This window comes from Hylaeus volcanicus, chromosome 6 (genome assembly GCF_026283585.1).
Source record: "Hylaeus volcanicus isolate JK05 chromosome 6, UHH_iyHylVolc1.0_haploid, whole genome shotgun sequence".
Lineage (NCBI taxonomy): Eukaryota > Metazoa > Arthropoda > Insecta > Hymenoptera > Colletidae > Hylaeus > Hylaeus volcanicus.
In genome coordinates, this window is record NC_071981.1 from 1,994,725 (window position 1) to 2,012,875 (window position 18,151).

General features: G+C 42.2%; 1 protein-coding gene across 4 annotated transcripts in view; it reads left to right on the plus strand.

Annotated features, from left to right (window-relative positions):
- Positions 1-18,151, plus strand: part of LOC128877935 (venom dipeptidyl peptidase 4) — a 242,597-nt gene that overhangs the window by 161,020 nt on the left and 63,426 nt on the right. For all 4 annotated transcript variants that reach the window (XM_054125620.1, XM_054125622.1, XM_054125619.1 and 1 more), the window contains one exon: positions 10,739-10,908. In XM_054125620.1, the coding sequence (XP_053981595.1) occupies positions 10,739-10,908 (170 nt within the window). The remainder of the gene's footprint in view (positions 1-10,738; positions 10,909-18,151) is intronic.

The window sequence follows — 18,151 nt, forward strand, 5'->3', positions numbered from 1 at the left end:
TTACATTTTATATCAAAAGTGCACAGATGGTACAAAAACTCACTTTATATAAGACCTACAAGTGGAAGCGTGGCTTTATGGATCTGAGACGCCTCCTCGTCAGAGATTAGAACCGAACGCGAGGCAGTAGCTAACCGACAGGCTAATGCCTCGAGAAACTCGTTCCAAGGAGTCGACTGGGTAAGGAGCATCACGGTTCCGAAGAATCAACGGGCGGAAGGGGGCATTAAAATGTAAAACGAAGTGGCGGGGCTCCGTGGTCCTCGAAGAAAAGCAGGAATTACACGAAACTCGACGGGGACACTGACTGGGAAGCCGTTGGAAACCCACGCGAACAACGTCGCCGCGGTGGCTGAATCGCTTTAAGTTTAACAACGACGACGCGAGGGTCGCGTCCAAGCGTGGAGTTTTTAATTAAGAATGGTGGACGAAAGTGCTGAAGACTTTCCGCGTCGTGACATCATAAAATACGCAAAGGGACAAGGAGGAGGCGAGGGGAGGTGGAGGGGAGACCAGGAGCCCTGGTGTCCTCGACACCGACCACAAAACTTTTTCCTTTCGAGAAATTCCGTCGTTAGCCTCCCTGGGGCGAACTGGGTCGAACCGTAATGGAGACGTAATGCCCGAGTAAAACAGCTCTTACCCGACCCGCGGCATTTTCATTTAAACATCCTTTGTAACGCGTGAGGCGTCCCTGTCTAATAATCGTCCTTTGATACCGGACTCGAATTCCGCCTCCTTCCGACGAATAGATTTTGAATAAATTACGATTGATCTCCGATTCGTTTGGCTCTAAAAGCTGCCTAGTAGCGATCCCGATGGAGATCCTGAAGATAGTCCCTTCGCTTTGGACACTGTGGACCCGTCGTCGTCGCATCTCTGAATATCTCAGTTTTTTAATAGCCAATCCTTTGCTCAGCTGAATATGATCGAATCTCAAGCGATTAACCCCGAGGAATAGTACTTCATACACTTTGAAATGAAGATGTTAACGACTCGACAAAGCTCGTGCCCTCAGCAATGACAGTCAACGTTTATCCAAGCAATCCGAGCGTATCAGGTTCTCTATTTTTTGAACGAGAACGATTTGGAGCAATGCGAAAACTTCGGGTATCGGTTTACGAGCTCTCAACGGAACGAAACGGGTCACATGGCCGAGCAGACTTTGCTGCGAACCCATTCTTCCGCGTTAATAAGTGATCCTCGAGTCTTTTCAAGGTTTTCCGCCAGCAGGGAGCCCTTTGTTCCCTGGGAAAAGGGAAGTCCAGTCGTCGAATAAGGGCGGCGAGTGCGCAAACAGGAACAGCGATGTTAACAATCGACGAGAAGTGTAACGAAGTCGGTGTAACAGTCGCTACAAAAGCGATACCTTGCGCGTGGGAATTGCGGAGAGAGGGTGAAATCATTGTGCATCGCGTAGCTCGTTGCCCTTTCCTTCCGTAATTCAGTTTAAACAAACTTATAAAAGGCGATGGAATTCAGGCCACGAAGGTGGAGTTCCTGACGGATCTCCTGTGCATTCCTCCATGATCCTCCGCGTCGTAGATTTTCGCAACAGTCGCGCGCATCCGGCTCGATAAAGTAGCGTTGCGAGGATTCCGGCACGTGCAGCTGGTATTAGACTCTTAAAAGAAGCGGATTTCTTCAGACCTCCTAGAAGTTACCCTCTTCAACGTTGACGACGAGGGTCACGCTGGGGGAACGAATTTGTCAAGGAATTCGCTAACGGGTAGTCTAACAATTTGCGTCTGAAAATGTTTTCGGTTGAGTTCTTGATTATATTAGGAATTGTTTAGGTAAAAGTCAGCTGTTTACCGGTTAGCCGTTTATAGAAAGCATTCTCGTGAATTTCAAGCATTCTCGTGAATTTCAAGCATTCTCGTGAATTTCAAGCATCCTCGTGAATTTCAAGCTGTTTTTAATGAGTCGTAGAAGTAGTAGGGCCCCTGATCAGGCCGAGCGCGCTGTCTGTGAGTCGAGGCACAATTTACTGGCCGCTGCACGCTTCCCCCACTCTAGACTACGCGTGAGTCACGTGCGTATTCCGATTTACGCTGGGAAGTGGGGAGCTGGAAAGTGGAGAGCTGGAAAGGGTGTGGCTGGGCCAGTCAGTACTGCGTCGACTCCCGTATCAGAACATGCGGTCCAGTGTCGAAATTATTCGGACTCCGATCGTCGCGACACGTGTGTATCGCGTGTGAACTTGTTCAAAAGCAGAGCTGGATAAATACTACTCGAAATAATAACTACTAAATAATTTATTTCATTTTAAATCGCGTGTGAAAGTGAGCAGCCGTGAGAAATATATCGTCGCAATAATATTTTGAAAATAGTGATTTATATATACCAAAAAATACCGAATCTTTATATATTTAATCATTGAATTTATAATTATTGGTACAATTTAAGTGTCCATCGCGCACAATCTTCTTATAAAAAACCAATATCCTAAATCTCATTTCGAAGAAACTTTTACTATCTAAAAACTTTATTCCGACGAATAAACTGTTTCGCTTTGTCCCCTAAAAAAAATGTCCTAAATATTTATTCGGCGAACTATCCAGCTCTGTTTAAAAGTCGCGTTCGTGCATGACTCCGAGCGTTTCGTGTACGTAAAAGAAGTGTTATTTTCACGGTTCTGAAATTCCGAAGTTTGCATCTCATTAACAAGGCGGGCGTGTGAAACTTGCGGGCGACAAGAGCGTGCATTCCGAATACTTTCGTCGGCGATCGACGATGCTCTCCCGTCCCGGAATCGTGACCCGGAAATACGGCAGCCCCGGAAGTGCGGTTCCGGCGGGAACGCCGCGCCGCGGCGCGAATTATTATACGATTTCTGGGCTAACGATTTGCAACGGGAATAATTTCCGCGCGGCGGCTTGAATTTTGCGAAACAGATTTACTATTGTCCGAGGGAAAGCGAACAGGACGCTCGGGACACCGCCGTTTCCCAAGATACGATCGCTGGATGGAAGTTAGCGTGCGTTTGCTGCCATACTTGGACCATGCGTGCCTCCGTTCGAAGGTATGACGAATCTTCGGTCAGAAATCTCAATAAAACCGATACGAAATTGTGCTTGAAAGAGTCGTAAAATTTATATGCTTTGGCAGACTAATTCTTCTCGCGAAATCTACTACTATGTATGTATACACGCGTATACTTCCTTATAAGGAAGTTGATAAGATAGACGTCGGTAACGTGGTGCGTTCTGTAGATAAGATCGTAGGTAACGTAGGTAACGTAGGTAACGTAGGTAACGTAGGTAACGTAGAACTTTAGTTGACCGAAGTATGTATCGATAGAGTATTCTGTATTACCAATGAATTAATCTGCCTTATCGACTATCCTACATAATCGAGACATAGAAGAATGTTTTCTAAGATTCCTGTCACATCTAGATATATCCTTAGAAATTCCAAATGCGTTTCTATCACTTAGAATATTGAAATGATGTCCTCGAGTGCCAAGCAGGTGCCAAGGTACTCTTGGGAGTTCAGATTGATTATTCGAACTTTGATGTGCCAAACAGGAAACCCCAAGTGTCTATCCTAGACGTGAGGGTGTTGCTAGAGAGATTATTCGTGAATAAAAATCCGTTTCAGTTTATTAGAATTTTTTTGAAATAGCTTACGTCACTATCAGTCGAATTTTCTATCTTAAATAGCACTCGAGTTCCCTTTCTCTGCAACTTTAAAAATCCTTTCAAGTATCGCAAACGAGTGCTAGTTGCAAAGTTTCTTTTTGCTGGCTTGGAAACATAACCCGCCGATTTTTACGAAGCTTCGCAAGTTTACAAAGCGGTAAAAAATAAGCTTGTGTATTTTCTTCAGCAGCAGTAACTCAAGTTTAAGGAGTGAAACTGCCCTCGAAACTTTCGGTTTACCGACGCTGTTTTTTTAAGAAACTATTGGGCGCGCAAGAAATTGCTTTGTATGCAAGGAAAAAGATATTACGATGATTAGGTCGGGAATATTTTTCGTAACCACGTAGAGAACTCGTTACACGTCGTTTCCCGTAGTATCCGAAGTATCTGTACGCGAGGTGATGTCCTTGGAAGTTCAAAACACGTCTATACAAGCTGTAGCATTGAAACGGTGTCTTTGAGCGACGAGAAGGTACACGCCTGAGAGGTAAAAGTGTGTTTTCGTGACTTGAAGTCTCTAACAGGTGTCGGCGAGCGTCTGTGTTAGGTATGGGTGTAGCTAAAGGGCTTGCGATTCTTTGTCTTCCGCGCTCTCCAAAAAATCCGTTCAGCTCGTCGGGAAAACACGGAGGGTTATACGCGGTGGAGTACTCATCGATGTTCCGTTCATCCCCCGAACCACCGTCGCGAACCGCAACGCCCCCGCGGCAGGCTCGACTTCTGGTATAAATAATTCCATCGACATCGACGATCCCAGGGATAAATAATTAGTCGAACGCAAAGGGAATTCGTCGTTCCCGAGATTTTCTTCTTCGCGACGCCCCACCCCCGCTCACCTTCGGCCTCCTTTCACCCTTGGACCTGTCCCACGCTGAATTTCACCCTCGGGATATTTCTCTCCCTCGTCACGTCCAGCGAGCTGCGCAACGCAGTGTCGTGTCTTTGTGCACCTCGCCGCTTCCACCCCACCCTCTTCCTTCTGGCTCTTTTTCGTCCCTTTTCTTTTGTGTTTGCAGACCTCCGACTCGTTCTCGTCCTGTATCCTCCCCTCGTACCCTCTTTCATCCCCCGTCTCTCTCGCCAAGCGACTTTCCCTCTTCCGGTTCCCCTCGCGGGAACTCCCGAGGTCGAAGGAAAATTTACCCTCTGCGAGGTCCGCCCAGGGCCAGGCGTTCGCGAAATATGCCAACCCCTTTACCCACCGCGCAACCCTTCTCTAGTGGCGCCCTTTTCGAACGTTCCGTATTTACGTCCCACTACGCCGCGAGGCATCGCCTTCCCGGAACAAAGAATGAAAGAAAGTCTTCGTCGTGGATTCTTACGTCCGACAAATCTGGATGAGGATCGTTCGAACAAAGAACCTGGCGACATCGTCGCTGGACTTGTTTCTCGTGTTGGTTTAGGACGCGTTAGTTCCTCTAGCTTTTAATCGATGGTATATAAAATAATATGTAGTGTCTCAAATTCAGTCCTTTAAACAGAGTCACGAAAATTGGAATATTTAAATCCCAAATTTCTAAACTCTTTTAATCTCTATTCGATTTGTAAATACGAGATAAAAGCTTTTTTTACCGGTTCCTCCTGCCTTTTATTTGTAAGACGTCTTTCACGTTTTCATTATTTACGTCAAACGAATAAGTTATTAATTATACTCGTGCTTGCTACGAACGGTCGGTCTTTAATCTGAAAATCAAACCTTCTACGATCGCTGAGAGGTAGTTTCCGGTATTAGTTTCTTGTAGAATATGTAACGTAAAGTACGAACGGAGATCATCCCCATCGTCAGCAACGCTTTTTATACGCGTTTACAGCTCCGCAGGGAAGCGCGCTGCTTTGACGTTAAAACGGTGTAGAAAAAGGTAACACAGTCGCGAAGGAAATTTCTCTCCTTTCGCAGTCTATTTACGGAAGGGTAAATAAGTCGCGGCCTCCTCGGATTTTCGTGGCGGGAATTACCTCGCTCTTGGGATGCTTGTCGATGAAACGTCTCGAAGAGGAGCAGTCGTAATTGGAGTCGCTTGCTGGCTTCTCTCCTCGATGATGCGAGCAAGTGAACCGAGCTCCGAGGTTGGAAGCGCAATTATGGGAATCACCCGGGCTTCGATGCGGATGAGAATTATTTTTTAAAGACGATTTTTAACGCGAAATTTGACACTGTAGGAGAAATTAGATTTTAGATTTTTTGGAGTTTAGAGATTTGGGATTCGAGAGGTTTGGAGACTTGGAGGTGTAGGAACTTGGGGGTTGGAGTTTTGGGGACTTTGAAACTTTTGAGGACTTTGGGTCTTGAGGCTTTGGAAACTGAGGACTTGGAAATTCAAGGCTTTGAGAATTCAAGGCTTTGGAAACTCAAGACCTTGAAAATTCAAGGATTTAAGAATTCAAGGCTTTGGAAAATCAAGACCTTGGAAACTTAAGACCTTGGAAACTCAAGACCTTGAAAACTCAAGACCTTGGAACCTCAAGGCCATGGAGACTGGAGTCCTCTAAATTAAATCTGAAAAACTCGTAGAAAGCCATCGGAAAATTTGAAACACACCGCTTAGAAAATTAGGAAACCATGATCCCTAGAAAGTCGGGTCAGGAATCCGAGCAAAATAAATAACACGATCCTAAAGAACGCAGTTTCGAAGAAGTTTCATAGCTCGCGAAGTTCGTAAAATATTACACCACGAAGTTTGTTACCCCCGAGCTTTATTGGAATCTAAAGATAAACCCTGTAATACCTCGAAAGAGAGGCGAGACAAGTGATCGATAAAGAAGTACAGAATTTTCGCTTCCTGTATACCCAGTGTAAACATATAAATTTGTATCTTTACTGCTCGATTTTATATGCTCGCTTTACTATTGCGTCCAAGGGTCTAAGAATTCGGGTGTTCGAATTTTTCATTTATGTTTCACTTGGAGAGCTGCAATTTTGAACAATTTTTACGGCTTCGTAAAATGTGTACGAAGCCGTATATCATGCTATTGATTTTGCCAGTCTTATGCTGGCACCGATATTTTTAAATAAATCAAATCGATCACCGCGATTTTATTAGAAAATACACGACGCAGTCGAACCAATGCTTCGGGAAGTTCTCCGCGGCAAGAAAATGTATTTTCAGTGCCAAAGAAAATAAATTTGCCTCGAGGAATTACTTCCACCCAGTCCGCGAGTAAAAAATGCGCATAAAAATAAATTTAAAACCGCGTTTCGCTCTCTTCGTTCCTCGACCCAACAGCTGTCCTTCAAAACACACTTGCGCGCGTAATGTATCGCAAGAAACAAACGTAATACCTACTCGTATCACAGAAACACATTCTTCCTTTCGTTCCGCAAACTCCTGAGCAGGAAAGTCTTTGAAAATTACGCCCGATGCGACGCAAAGAGCCATATATTTGTACAAAGCATAGCAAACACAGAGTGTTGTAGTTGAATTTAAAAGGCGGTTCGGAGCGTGTCTGCCGGCATCTACACATCTTCCTCGGGAGCTCGTGTTCCTATAAAAGGGAACTGATCCTCTTAAAGGTAAGACTTCAGACACTTTCGGCCCAAACTTATTTAGTCAGGAATCGGTTCGAGTAAGATACGATCGTGCTTCAAAGGCGTACGGAATTCGCTGAATTTTAGTTAACATTTGGTGTTATTCAGACGACTACGTCTTTCATTCTTCGGTATTCTCTCCGTTGATTGGTTAACTCGTAATTAAACTTCTCATTTATCCATCGGTAGATATTAAACAGTCTAGATCTCAAGGATTCAAAGTTTACTGGGTTATTATTCAGTGTGCTTCATCTTGCTTCAAAGACGTACGAAATTTCCTGAATTTTAATTAACCATAGGTATTACTCAGAGGACTCAGTATTTCGTCATTCAGTATTCACTCTGTTGATTAACTAGCTCGTAATTAAAGTATCACCTAGTACATCGGTATATTAAATACCCAGGGTACATCTCAAGGACTCAGAGTTTACTCGATCAACACGTTCGTCGGTTGGTATCCGGCCTTAAGCAACACATATATATTTGTTTACCGCGCAGTCCTTGCCCGATAATCTCCTCCCATCTCCAATAAACGGTATACAACGCGCAAAAGTAATTGCAAAGGCATACATCGGCTTTGGGTGTGGCGTCCTTGCGCTCGCATCTGTTTCTCAGTTTACGTCCGGCGTTGAAGCTGAATTAACCGCGCTAACGAAATTACAAGAGGCAACGACGGTCGATCGTAATCCAGATTAAGACTAGTCGTGTTTCGCGCTCTCGGCGAGCTGGTTCGGTTTCGCGCACGTCGTCCCTGAAGAAAGGCTCCGTGTTTACTCGGAAAGAACTGGGAAGAAGGTTGGTGGACGCTCCTGGCGTTGTAAACAGTGTGTTTAAAGTTCGATGGGGAGCACTTAGGCGAACGCGCGCCTGGTGGATGGCGGACGTCGATTCGTGGGAATTTAGCGACGAGCTTCTCGTGAGCTTCGCGGCTTTTGGAGAAGTTGCTGTACACCGTGTCGAAAAGTAAGCTTTTTGTTGGAATTTATATTCGAAGAGGTTATTCTTAATTCGTGAGTTTTTCAAGAATTTGAAAGAGGGTTGCAATTACGAGAAATTCGGAATTTTCGTGCTTTTGAGTATTCGTTTATTTCAGACTTCTGTTCTTGATTTTTGAAATACAATCAGTTCTATAATTATTCGTATCCTCTATGTCTATTGAAGAAATTTGTTTAAATTAACCGTAACATATGTAATTTATACCAGAGTACAGCTAATTACTAATTGAAATAATAATACATCGAGTCACGAATGTTCGTAGATGTTTCTTTTCGAAGTAGAGTTCTTGGTTTTACAAAAATTTATTCGATTTGAATCTATAGAAAATTGCCTCGGGCACAAAGAGTTAAACATAATATAATATAAATATGTATAAATAAATATATACATGTACAAGCTTATTCATATACAGTCAGTGTAACAAGTATTCGTACAGGAATCATTTATTTTTAATTGATTGCTGTACGAATACTTCTTACACCGACTGTACATATTTATAATGAAACATTCATTTGGTAATATCTAAACTGTTATTTAATTTGGTCAAACTTCTTTGATCAACATAGGGGTATGAATATTTATGGGATTCACTGTATTTACGTAGTTAATGTTATTTGAAAGTACGATGCGAGGAACAAGATATTTTATGCTAAATAAAATTGACATGGATTTCGTCGTTAATTTAATTTATCATTACAATAAATTCCGCAGGCAATTGGAGTTCAAACGTCGCGTATTTCGGCGTAAAAATACACCAAAGTGTGGCTCATTTGTCAACCGTGAACTTCGTTAAGTATCGGTTGGAAATAATTCCATCGCGGAATATTTCCAGTGCAAGATCCTCCACCAGAAGACTCGATTAACCGCTATTTAAGCGATTTAAATGTGAAACCTGCCGCGAGCGTTTCTTTCTCGCTGAAAACTTCTCTTTTCCCCATCCTCGTGTCGATCGATGAATATTATTTCGTCTTATTTTTCGCTGACTTCGAAACGTAGCGAATTATTTATTTCTACCTCCATAGAAACGGATCCTTTTCATAAATTTGCACGAATTATGCCAACTATACGTACGCCGTCGTGAATGCGTAATTTTGTGGTGAAATGACGAAGGCAGATTTAAAAATATTCATTGATTTAAGAGCGAACTGCGAATAACGTTCTCGAATGCTTTTCGGTTACTCGTTGAATAAAGATATCACGAAGGTATTTATTCAGGATCAACTTTGCCCTGGTATACAATTTTTTTCTCCTTTCATCGACGAAATCGCTGTATAATTTATATTATTCACTTTACGCATTATGGACGCGGGGGTTTTAGTTGTAAGAGGATATTTCAAACGGGCACGATTAAATGAAATATGTATACAAATATTCCGCCATTTCGGAATCAATATAAATACAGATGGCGAATATAGTCCCGCTGATGCGTTCGGCAAAGATTGTCAATTTGCTAGTAAATTATTCATGAAGTTCGTTCACCTTCAAATCGACGGTTTTCGTGACAGCGTTTAACAACGCGTTCGAGTTTTTGCTTTCAACAGTTAAAACACGAGGAAAGCTTTTCAAATTCAGAGATCCTTTCTGTCAATTTTATATTTGTATTGTTTATTCATCGAAGTGCATAGAGATATTTGAGCCACGCGATTTAACCCTTTGCACTCGAGAGGCGACTCTCAGTCACCACTAGGTTTTTTTTAGGTTTAGTTTCTTTGGAACTCGAAGTACCAATAAAATGATTATTGTTGAGGCAAAGGTGACCTGATTCTCAAATTAGAGATCTCATTTTCGAAGTCAATATAATCTTAGCATTCGTGGCAATAGAATGCTAAGAAAGCATCTCGAGTTGCTGGTTGATACCAAAAAAAAGGCCTCGAGTGCAAAAGATTAATCTATTGGATTGTCCAGAAAGTTCGTGCCAATTTTTAAGAAAAATTCAATGGTATGATGTTATTTATTGAATTACATAGGTACCATTTTATCCCACAACCTTTCCATCTTTTAAAGGCCGGACTTTACAGACAACCTAATATATTCTATTGTTAAAGCAGAATCAGAAATCGACAGGACTAACACGATAAGCAAAGATTTTGCAATATTCTGTATCGCCTGTACCACCAACCAAAAATCGGCATGTACTTTACAGATAACCTACTATTTTTATTTTTTATTTTTCTACTACTAAATACACAATAATATATAAAGTAATTCTTCATTATTTCTACATATTTCTGCGAAGAATGAATAACGTGGAATGTAGAATGCTAAGAAAACATCTCGAGTTGCTGGTAGATACCAGGAAAAAAGGCTTCTAGTGCAAAGGGTTAAAATGAACTCCGAAACAGTTCGCTCATTCTCGCGAGGACACTTTCAAACCCGCTAAACCCCGAAAGAGTTAAACTCGCGTCGACTGCTTCGCGAAAGATAGTCGTCCTTTATTTCCTGGGAAGATGGGACAGCGTCGCGAATGTTCCTCGTGAGTATCAAAGTTTCCGTAATACGCGGCGCGCGCGAAACATTGACAACTAGGTATCGGTAGCAGTTCCCCGATAACGACCCTTTGTTTCTGTTTCAGAGGAGGTGTTCGGCTCGAACAAGGCGTTATGGTTCTCGCCGAGCGGCACTAAGCTGGCCTTCGGTTTCTTCAACGACACGCAGACACCGATCATAACGATACCGTTTTATGGCTACCCAGGAAGTCTGACGTTCCAATACACGTCCGCCATTTCGATCCATTACCCAAAGGTAAGCGTTCCGAAATTTCATCGTTTTTTCGCGTATCGTTCGACGCTTCTCCCCGGGCGAAGTTCAAGGGAAGCTTCGAAGTTAACAGTTCGAAGAAACAGGGCGAGCCAACAGCGACGAGGAAACTTTCCTTGCTCTTTGTTCCGAGAGAAAGAAGTACATAGCATGCAGGACAATTGATACGACAATTTGATACGTATACAGAGGGTTTCCTTGCGTCTTGGCCGCCATTGTTTCCAATGGCACCGGGGAAAGTGTGTCAGGATGAAATTGCTTGCTTTCGGGAACGCAAATATTATGATTGGGGACGTTTTCCTTCAAGGTCGCGGCCCTTCAAGGTCTTGAACGTCACGTGACCGACGCGAAAAAGTCGAACTTTGAGTAAAGATACGCGTTTTACCTTAATCTCGAGAATAACGGAGAATATTTTCTTTTATTTGAGCCATTCACTGCACGAATTGAAGTAAATTATTTATTATTCAATGGCCAGAAGAATTTTGCAAACAACTTTGACTATACCAAGTGCTTTGACACTTAAATTTAGGAATTTTAGGATCATGTAAATTTTAAATTTAGGATGTCTTTAAAAAACAATAGGAAACGCTCAGTATAGTAACAGTACCGTTCTCAGTAGTCTTTATTACATCACAGCATAAAGATACACAGCAAAGAGTAGTACAGTCGATACCATTCATGTCTGTAACATAAAACACATTCTCCCTACTATTTTTTTTTTATCATTTGGAGATCATAATATCGCACAGGGTCGAATTCGTTTCGTTCCGATGTTCAATTCGATCCCTATAACTGCGACCATACGCTCAATCGCGAATCAATAGCCGCAAGAAGAGATTGATACTCTCCCTGCGCCTGCCCCGGGGCGAAATTACGGTTAAAAACTGGAAATTCGGGAAAACGTCTGCAAGCGTCGTTTGCCTTTCGACAAGCGTTCCGACGAGCACTTTCGCGAAACTATCCCGCGGAGGGAGAAAAAAATTAATATCGCCCACTCGTGTTCCCCAGCTGTTTCGTCCAGAAAACGTACCTCGGACGCCTCTCTCTCTCTCTCTCTCTCTCTCTCTCTCTCTCTCTCTCGCGGCCAGCGCGCACGAGATAACTGGAAACAGTCTGTTCATTTGACGCTTTGAAACGCCCCTCCATTTTGCCGTTTCTGTTTTTGTCTTTTTTTTTTATTTTTTTTTGCCCTCCTCCTCTTCTCCTCCCCCGCCGCTCCTCTCGTAACAAACTTTCGAGAGTCGTTTTCGGGACACGTAATTTAAGTAGGGGCCCCGAAGCGAAATAAAAGTCAAACCCCTGTTGCTCGAACAAAAATTACACCGCGCCAGTTGCAAGTTATTTAATCCCCTCCGCGAGTGAACTTTCATTACAACTTCAACAATGTTCTGTCTCGCTTCGTTTAACTCGCGCAATTCAGCTTACAGAATCGTCCCGGTGACACGCGTGTAACGTCGGCCCCCAAAAACCTGTTCTTTACAGCTCGATGGCCCCCTGTAAACTTGCTGGGACACGTTTTAGTACACCGGCTTGCCGAAATAAAAAATGCGAAACAAACGCTTTCGCTCATACGTACAAAAGTGCACACGAATAATTATGCAGGAACCCTTTTGCAGCTATTGTTAGGGTGTTTTAATCCTTGCAATCGGTTTTGTAGATATAAAAAGGGATGCAATTATGTTTAGGAGAGATCATTTCTGGAGATGTTTCTTGAGGAAGAAAACTTAGCAAAGTGGAAAACATTTTAATTCTGATCCTGAAGAAGGGGTTTATACTCGATGCTTTGTATAGAGAACGTGTTATACTTTTGGAGAAGCGATCGTAGATTCCTCTTTCGATCCAAGAAACGTATCCACTGTAGTATGTTTAAGCTTTCTGGAGATGTTTCTTGAGAAAGAAACCTTAGTAAACTAGAAAACATTTTAATTTGGTTCCTGAAAAAAGGGGTCTACACTCAACGCTTTGCATAGAGAACGTTGTACTTTTGGAGAAGCGACCGTAGATTCCTTTCTCGATCCAAGAAACTATGGTACCCACTGTATTCGATAGACTCTGAGGAGAAAGTATTTAGCCGCCAAGGTCACTAGGATTGGTTCTCCCCACCTGATCCTTCCAAGGACCTCCTAACCCCACCGCTTCCTACTGCGAAATGATTTCGAACTTCCATTATTATCCGAACGTTCCCCGAACGTCCGCGCCGCGATTTCTGTGACGAAACTTTACTCGCATCTCTTAATACGGGGGTACGGAGTTAGGAAAAAGGTCGGAGAGCGTCAAAGGACCCAAGAGTCGGCAGGGAAAATGAACGCGGCCGCTGACAGGAGGGTAAATGGAGAGTGCATCGTGTTCGAGTATGCTCGCGAAAAGAATTTAACGCGATGGAGTAAATTAAGTAAATCTAGCGTGTCGCGAGCGTTTATCTCGGCTGGCCGAGTTCGCGAATAAAGGACGAACACAAATAACGCGCCTGCGCAATCTAGGCCCACAACGTCCTGGCAGTTCGTACTTTGTCCAATAACGTTTCTTCGTTTTCAACTGGGAATAGCTTGCGACCATTCCGCCAGAGCTATTCTGGTATTAGTTTCAGAACTTCTCAGACATTTTCTCGGTCTTAATAATCGAAACTTTTAATCACATCACCGTCCAGATACAAGGGGAACCGAATCTCGTCGCGCATCCGTTTATCCGAAAGTTTAATTCCGACGAATGTCCCGCGCACGCCGCCCATAGAAAATTTCACGATTTTCCATGAAACCGCTCTCGAGATATGAAGATACTCAGACCCGTATATACTGTCCCGCTCCGAGAAGATGGCCTCTGGCGACGCCTGAAAGTGCGTCACTCTTTTGAAATTGCTGACTGAAGGACCGTTTTACCTCATTAGTGCTAAAGAGAGTGTAGTCTGAGACTGTATCACGGGATAAAATGGCCCTTGGGTCTGCAATTTTACTAGAGTGACGCAATTTACGGTCGTCGCCAGAGGCCATCTTCTTGGAGAGGTATAATACATCGCTATAAGATTAGTTGTATCTATTAGACTCTTCTGAAATGAACTCGTACACACTTACAGTCAATACTATAAACATTCGTACACTCTATGTCTATTGAAGAAGTTTAACTAAATTTAATAATAATTTTTATGTATATATATGTACATTAACATATTTATGCAAGCATACACTTGGAAACATGACGTCTGCCATTTAATTCAAACAAATTTCGTCGATAGACACAAAAGCCACAAGTATTTATGGGACTTACTGTATAATATACCTATTCAGGCCATTATTCGGGCCCATGCGTTATCGATTTCGCCAAGTCCTCGAATTTCATTCTTATGGTTTTGTTTTTATTCGTTTTATCACGTAAATCACGTATCATACAGTAAAAGGTCCTATTTTATTATTTCCACGAAATTGTTGCCTACGCGCGAGCACCAATTAATTTTCATTCACGAAGCTCGTTAACAAAAATCCAAGAATAACGACCTTCGACTGATCTTGAACACACATTATCCGTTAATATTCGCTAAAAATTGTTCTCGCAACGTGCATAATTTCCCGACTTCATTTTTAACCGCCGAAAATTCCGATACTAATCGTCCGGTAAAAAATTCCGTTCGGTGGGTCGGGAGCTTTTAGCGTCGAAGGAAACGACGGCACGTTTTCCGCACATTTTCCACCGTCCCCTTTAAACATGGTGCCATGGACATCGCGGTTAATATTTTCCTTTCGCGTTCAGTGGAGACGGCAGCGCGAAAGTCGAGGACCTTTCGCCATTGGAAAGGACAGATCGAACCCTTATCCCTCTTTTACAACAATTGCTTCGACGTGCGAATTTCAACCGCGTTGTTCGATGATTGCGAGTGGCGATAAGGGTTGTTCGCGTAGCCGAAGAGTGGAACGCGGTGGATGGGACACGATCGACGCACGAACGGCAATTGGTTGCTGGAAAAATGGTTGAAACGACGGGGAGGGGGATGGTTTCGCGAAATGTTGGTCAAGAGCGTTAAAGTAAGCTCGTTCTACGTTTCCTGACAATTTTTAAGAGTGCACCGCATCGTAGCAATGAAACTTTACGACGTATTTGTCATTTTCATTCTTGTTTCCACCCTTTGCATAAATATTCAGTTTATTTCGGAGCTTAAATTCGCCGCACGAATCGCGGAACAAAAATAATAATAGCTTTTGTTCATCTTCGCGGGGAATTAAATCGCTCGTGGTGTCCGGTAACGCTGTAACTCGATCCGACAAGAGAATTTTCCATTTGAATTTCCCCATTGACGCGTAATTTTTTACTAAAAATGAACCATCGCCCCGCTGGATTACGTATACGGCGTCGGATTATTCTGCATATTTTTACGAAAATATAAAAATTCAAATCACTCCGGGGACCGCGTTGTGGGACGATAATTTTTTAACGAACCGTATCCCCCGGACGGCCATTTTCCTTTCGTCGCGAACGCGTGCTCGCGAAAACTCATTTTCCTGCGACCAAAGTGGCTCGCTTTGATACTCGTCACGAATTCGAGATCCATGGAGCAAAGGTTCCATTTAAAGATCACAGAGGTTTCACGGTGAAAGGGGATTGGAAAGGAAGAAAAAAGTGGGAATCGAGCGAAGTGACGAAGGACCAGGATGACAAACACGAAGGGAAGTGGACGATCCGTGGATCCGACAACGTCAGACTCGATGGAATTTCCGGTTTTTCCGATACAATAACGAGGACCACACGTCGATATCGTCGCCATCTTTTTGGCGAAGAACGCCACGTCACATTAGGACGTTCATGTGTGGCGCCGAAAAATATTACTGTACTCCACGTGCTCGCATCTTTTAAATTTTGCAAAATTTATTCTACTAGGTAGACTGGAAAGTAATGTCGTTTCTTTTACACTAAATTCAAAGAAATGTTGGATAAATTTCTATTTTTAAGCAATTATGTAATCGCTCTCGTTATCAACCTAGTGTGCAAATTTTCAATGATCGATACAAATCAAAGAGGTGTTGAGTGATAAACAAGGATTTAAAATTGCAAAGACGACATTACTTTCCAGTCTACCTAATATTTTCATTTCTGTTCGTGTTAAAAAGTGACGTCACAGAGTCCACGAGACGCAATTATTACAAAGACTCGGCAACGTTTCGCATAACACGAGCTACAGTAATCCATGAAAATTTTATCGTTTTCGCAAATCCGCCTCTGGCCGTTCATTTTCAACCTCCGTTCTGTCCGAGTATTTTATGTTAACAAAAATCACGAAACACGTGTAACGCGTTTTAAATATTTCAAAAACGTCGGACCCGTTCGAGATCTCATCCCATAATAAATTCTGATCGCATCGAGCCGTTTCACCCCTTCCCTTGCCGAACGTTCTGCGCGAGGTTCGATTTTTTCGCGTGCTGCTGCTTTTTTCCAGCGGCGATGTGCTGCTTTTTGTTATTATTTTCCTTTTTTTCTGTACCATCCGATGTAAAGTATCTTCTTTTTGCGAATAGTCCTCGAACCATTTTTCTTTCCGCTTTTATTCCGCCGTTGTTCCCCATAAATTGTTCAACTCTCCGGTGCGTGGCCCTGTTGATTTGCGGTGAACTGCAATATGGCCCTCGTGAAAAAAATATTCCTTCCTTAAAACCCCAATAAAACAAATCCCACGCGTTAAAATGGCAGACAGCGAATTTAGATACCCAGTTTTAAAAATAAGCTTCGAGCAACCAGAAATTTAAATAAAGTAACAAATATTTTAGAGACAATTTCATATTTCTGTATATCGATTATATAAATTTTTCTTAAGTTTATTATAAGGCATCTAAACGGTATTTTTGCAACTAGCCACCCAGTATAGACCCAGATTGTGTCATTAGTAACTAAAGCAATTGTTCTGTCGCGATATTAAAGAACGAAGGACATCAATTCTGAATTCCACTATTCCACGCCGTTGAGCGAACGGGGGACGAGAATTTAATCAGAACGTCATATCAAAATTTAATTACTCCCGCAGTAATTAGTTCCGGTTTGCGCCGGAAATCCATCCGACTTTAAGAGGAGAGGTCGGTTCCTTTTAGAGAGACTCAAGTAATTTTTCTAGCCAATAGTCCGCACGATCGAGCGCCAGATATCTGTTTCGGTACTCTCGCGGGAGATAGCAAGTTATTTTGAGGATCCTGGTCGCGATGTACGGGTGAAATATTTTACATATGTGCTGAACGGTTGATAGAACGGCTAATTAGAATTTCATGGGACCGTCGAACGGTCTTTGGGGCCATCGGAAATACCGTGAAGCTCCCCTAACGAAAAGCTACAAGATCAACGGAAAATCTCGACTAACTTCTCGGAAAACTAAGCTTTGGAAATTAATTCCCTCGTCCAAGCTTTGAGGATATACGAAAATTATAAGGGTTAGAATCCGTGGGGGTTATTAGTGGAGAACTTTAAACTACTTGGGGATAAACATTGAAATTTAATATCACTCGTGAAACGAGTCGAATGACTTTATGAGACGAACTACGGAAAATTGTTTCCTTCGATATGAATTTCAATTATTTTGAACTATACGAATATTTCATTATTGAATCGGAGTTTTGCCAGTTTTAATTATTCCATACGAATTTTAATTATTCCCACTTAGATATGAATTTTAATAAATTACAGTTAAACGGACATTGTTTTTATCGAATGTAAATTTTAATAACCATCATCGAGTTTAAAATATTAACAGTATGTTCCGATTGACGTGATCGTTTATTAATTCTACACCAGCCAATAATTAGCTGCCATCAATTAAATTACCGTTTGATGTTGCTGTTCGATATTACAATAAAAATTCGTACTACATTTACAAACAAAAAGAACTTCCCTTGGAAATATTAATAAGAGTTACTATAAGCGGTAGCGTTTCCAAGAAACGAGCTAGTAGGTCGATATTACAATAAAAATTCGTACTTCATTTGCAAACAAAAAGAACTTCCCTTGGAAATATTAATAAGAGTTACTATAAGCACTAGTATTTTCTAGAAGCAAAACAGTAGCTTGATATTACAATAAAAATTCATACTTCATTTCCAAACAAAAGGGACTTCGCTTGAAAATATTAATATTACTATAAGCACTAGTATTTTCTAGAAGCGAAACAGTAGGTCGATATTACAATAAAAATTCATACTTCATTTCCAAACAAAAAGAACTTCCCTTGAAAATATTAATAAGTACTAGCATTTCCAAGAAGCGA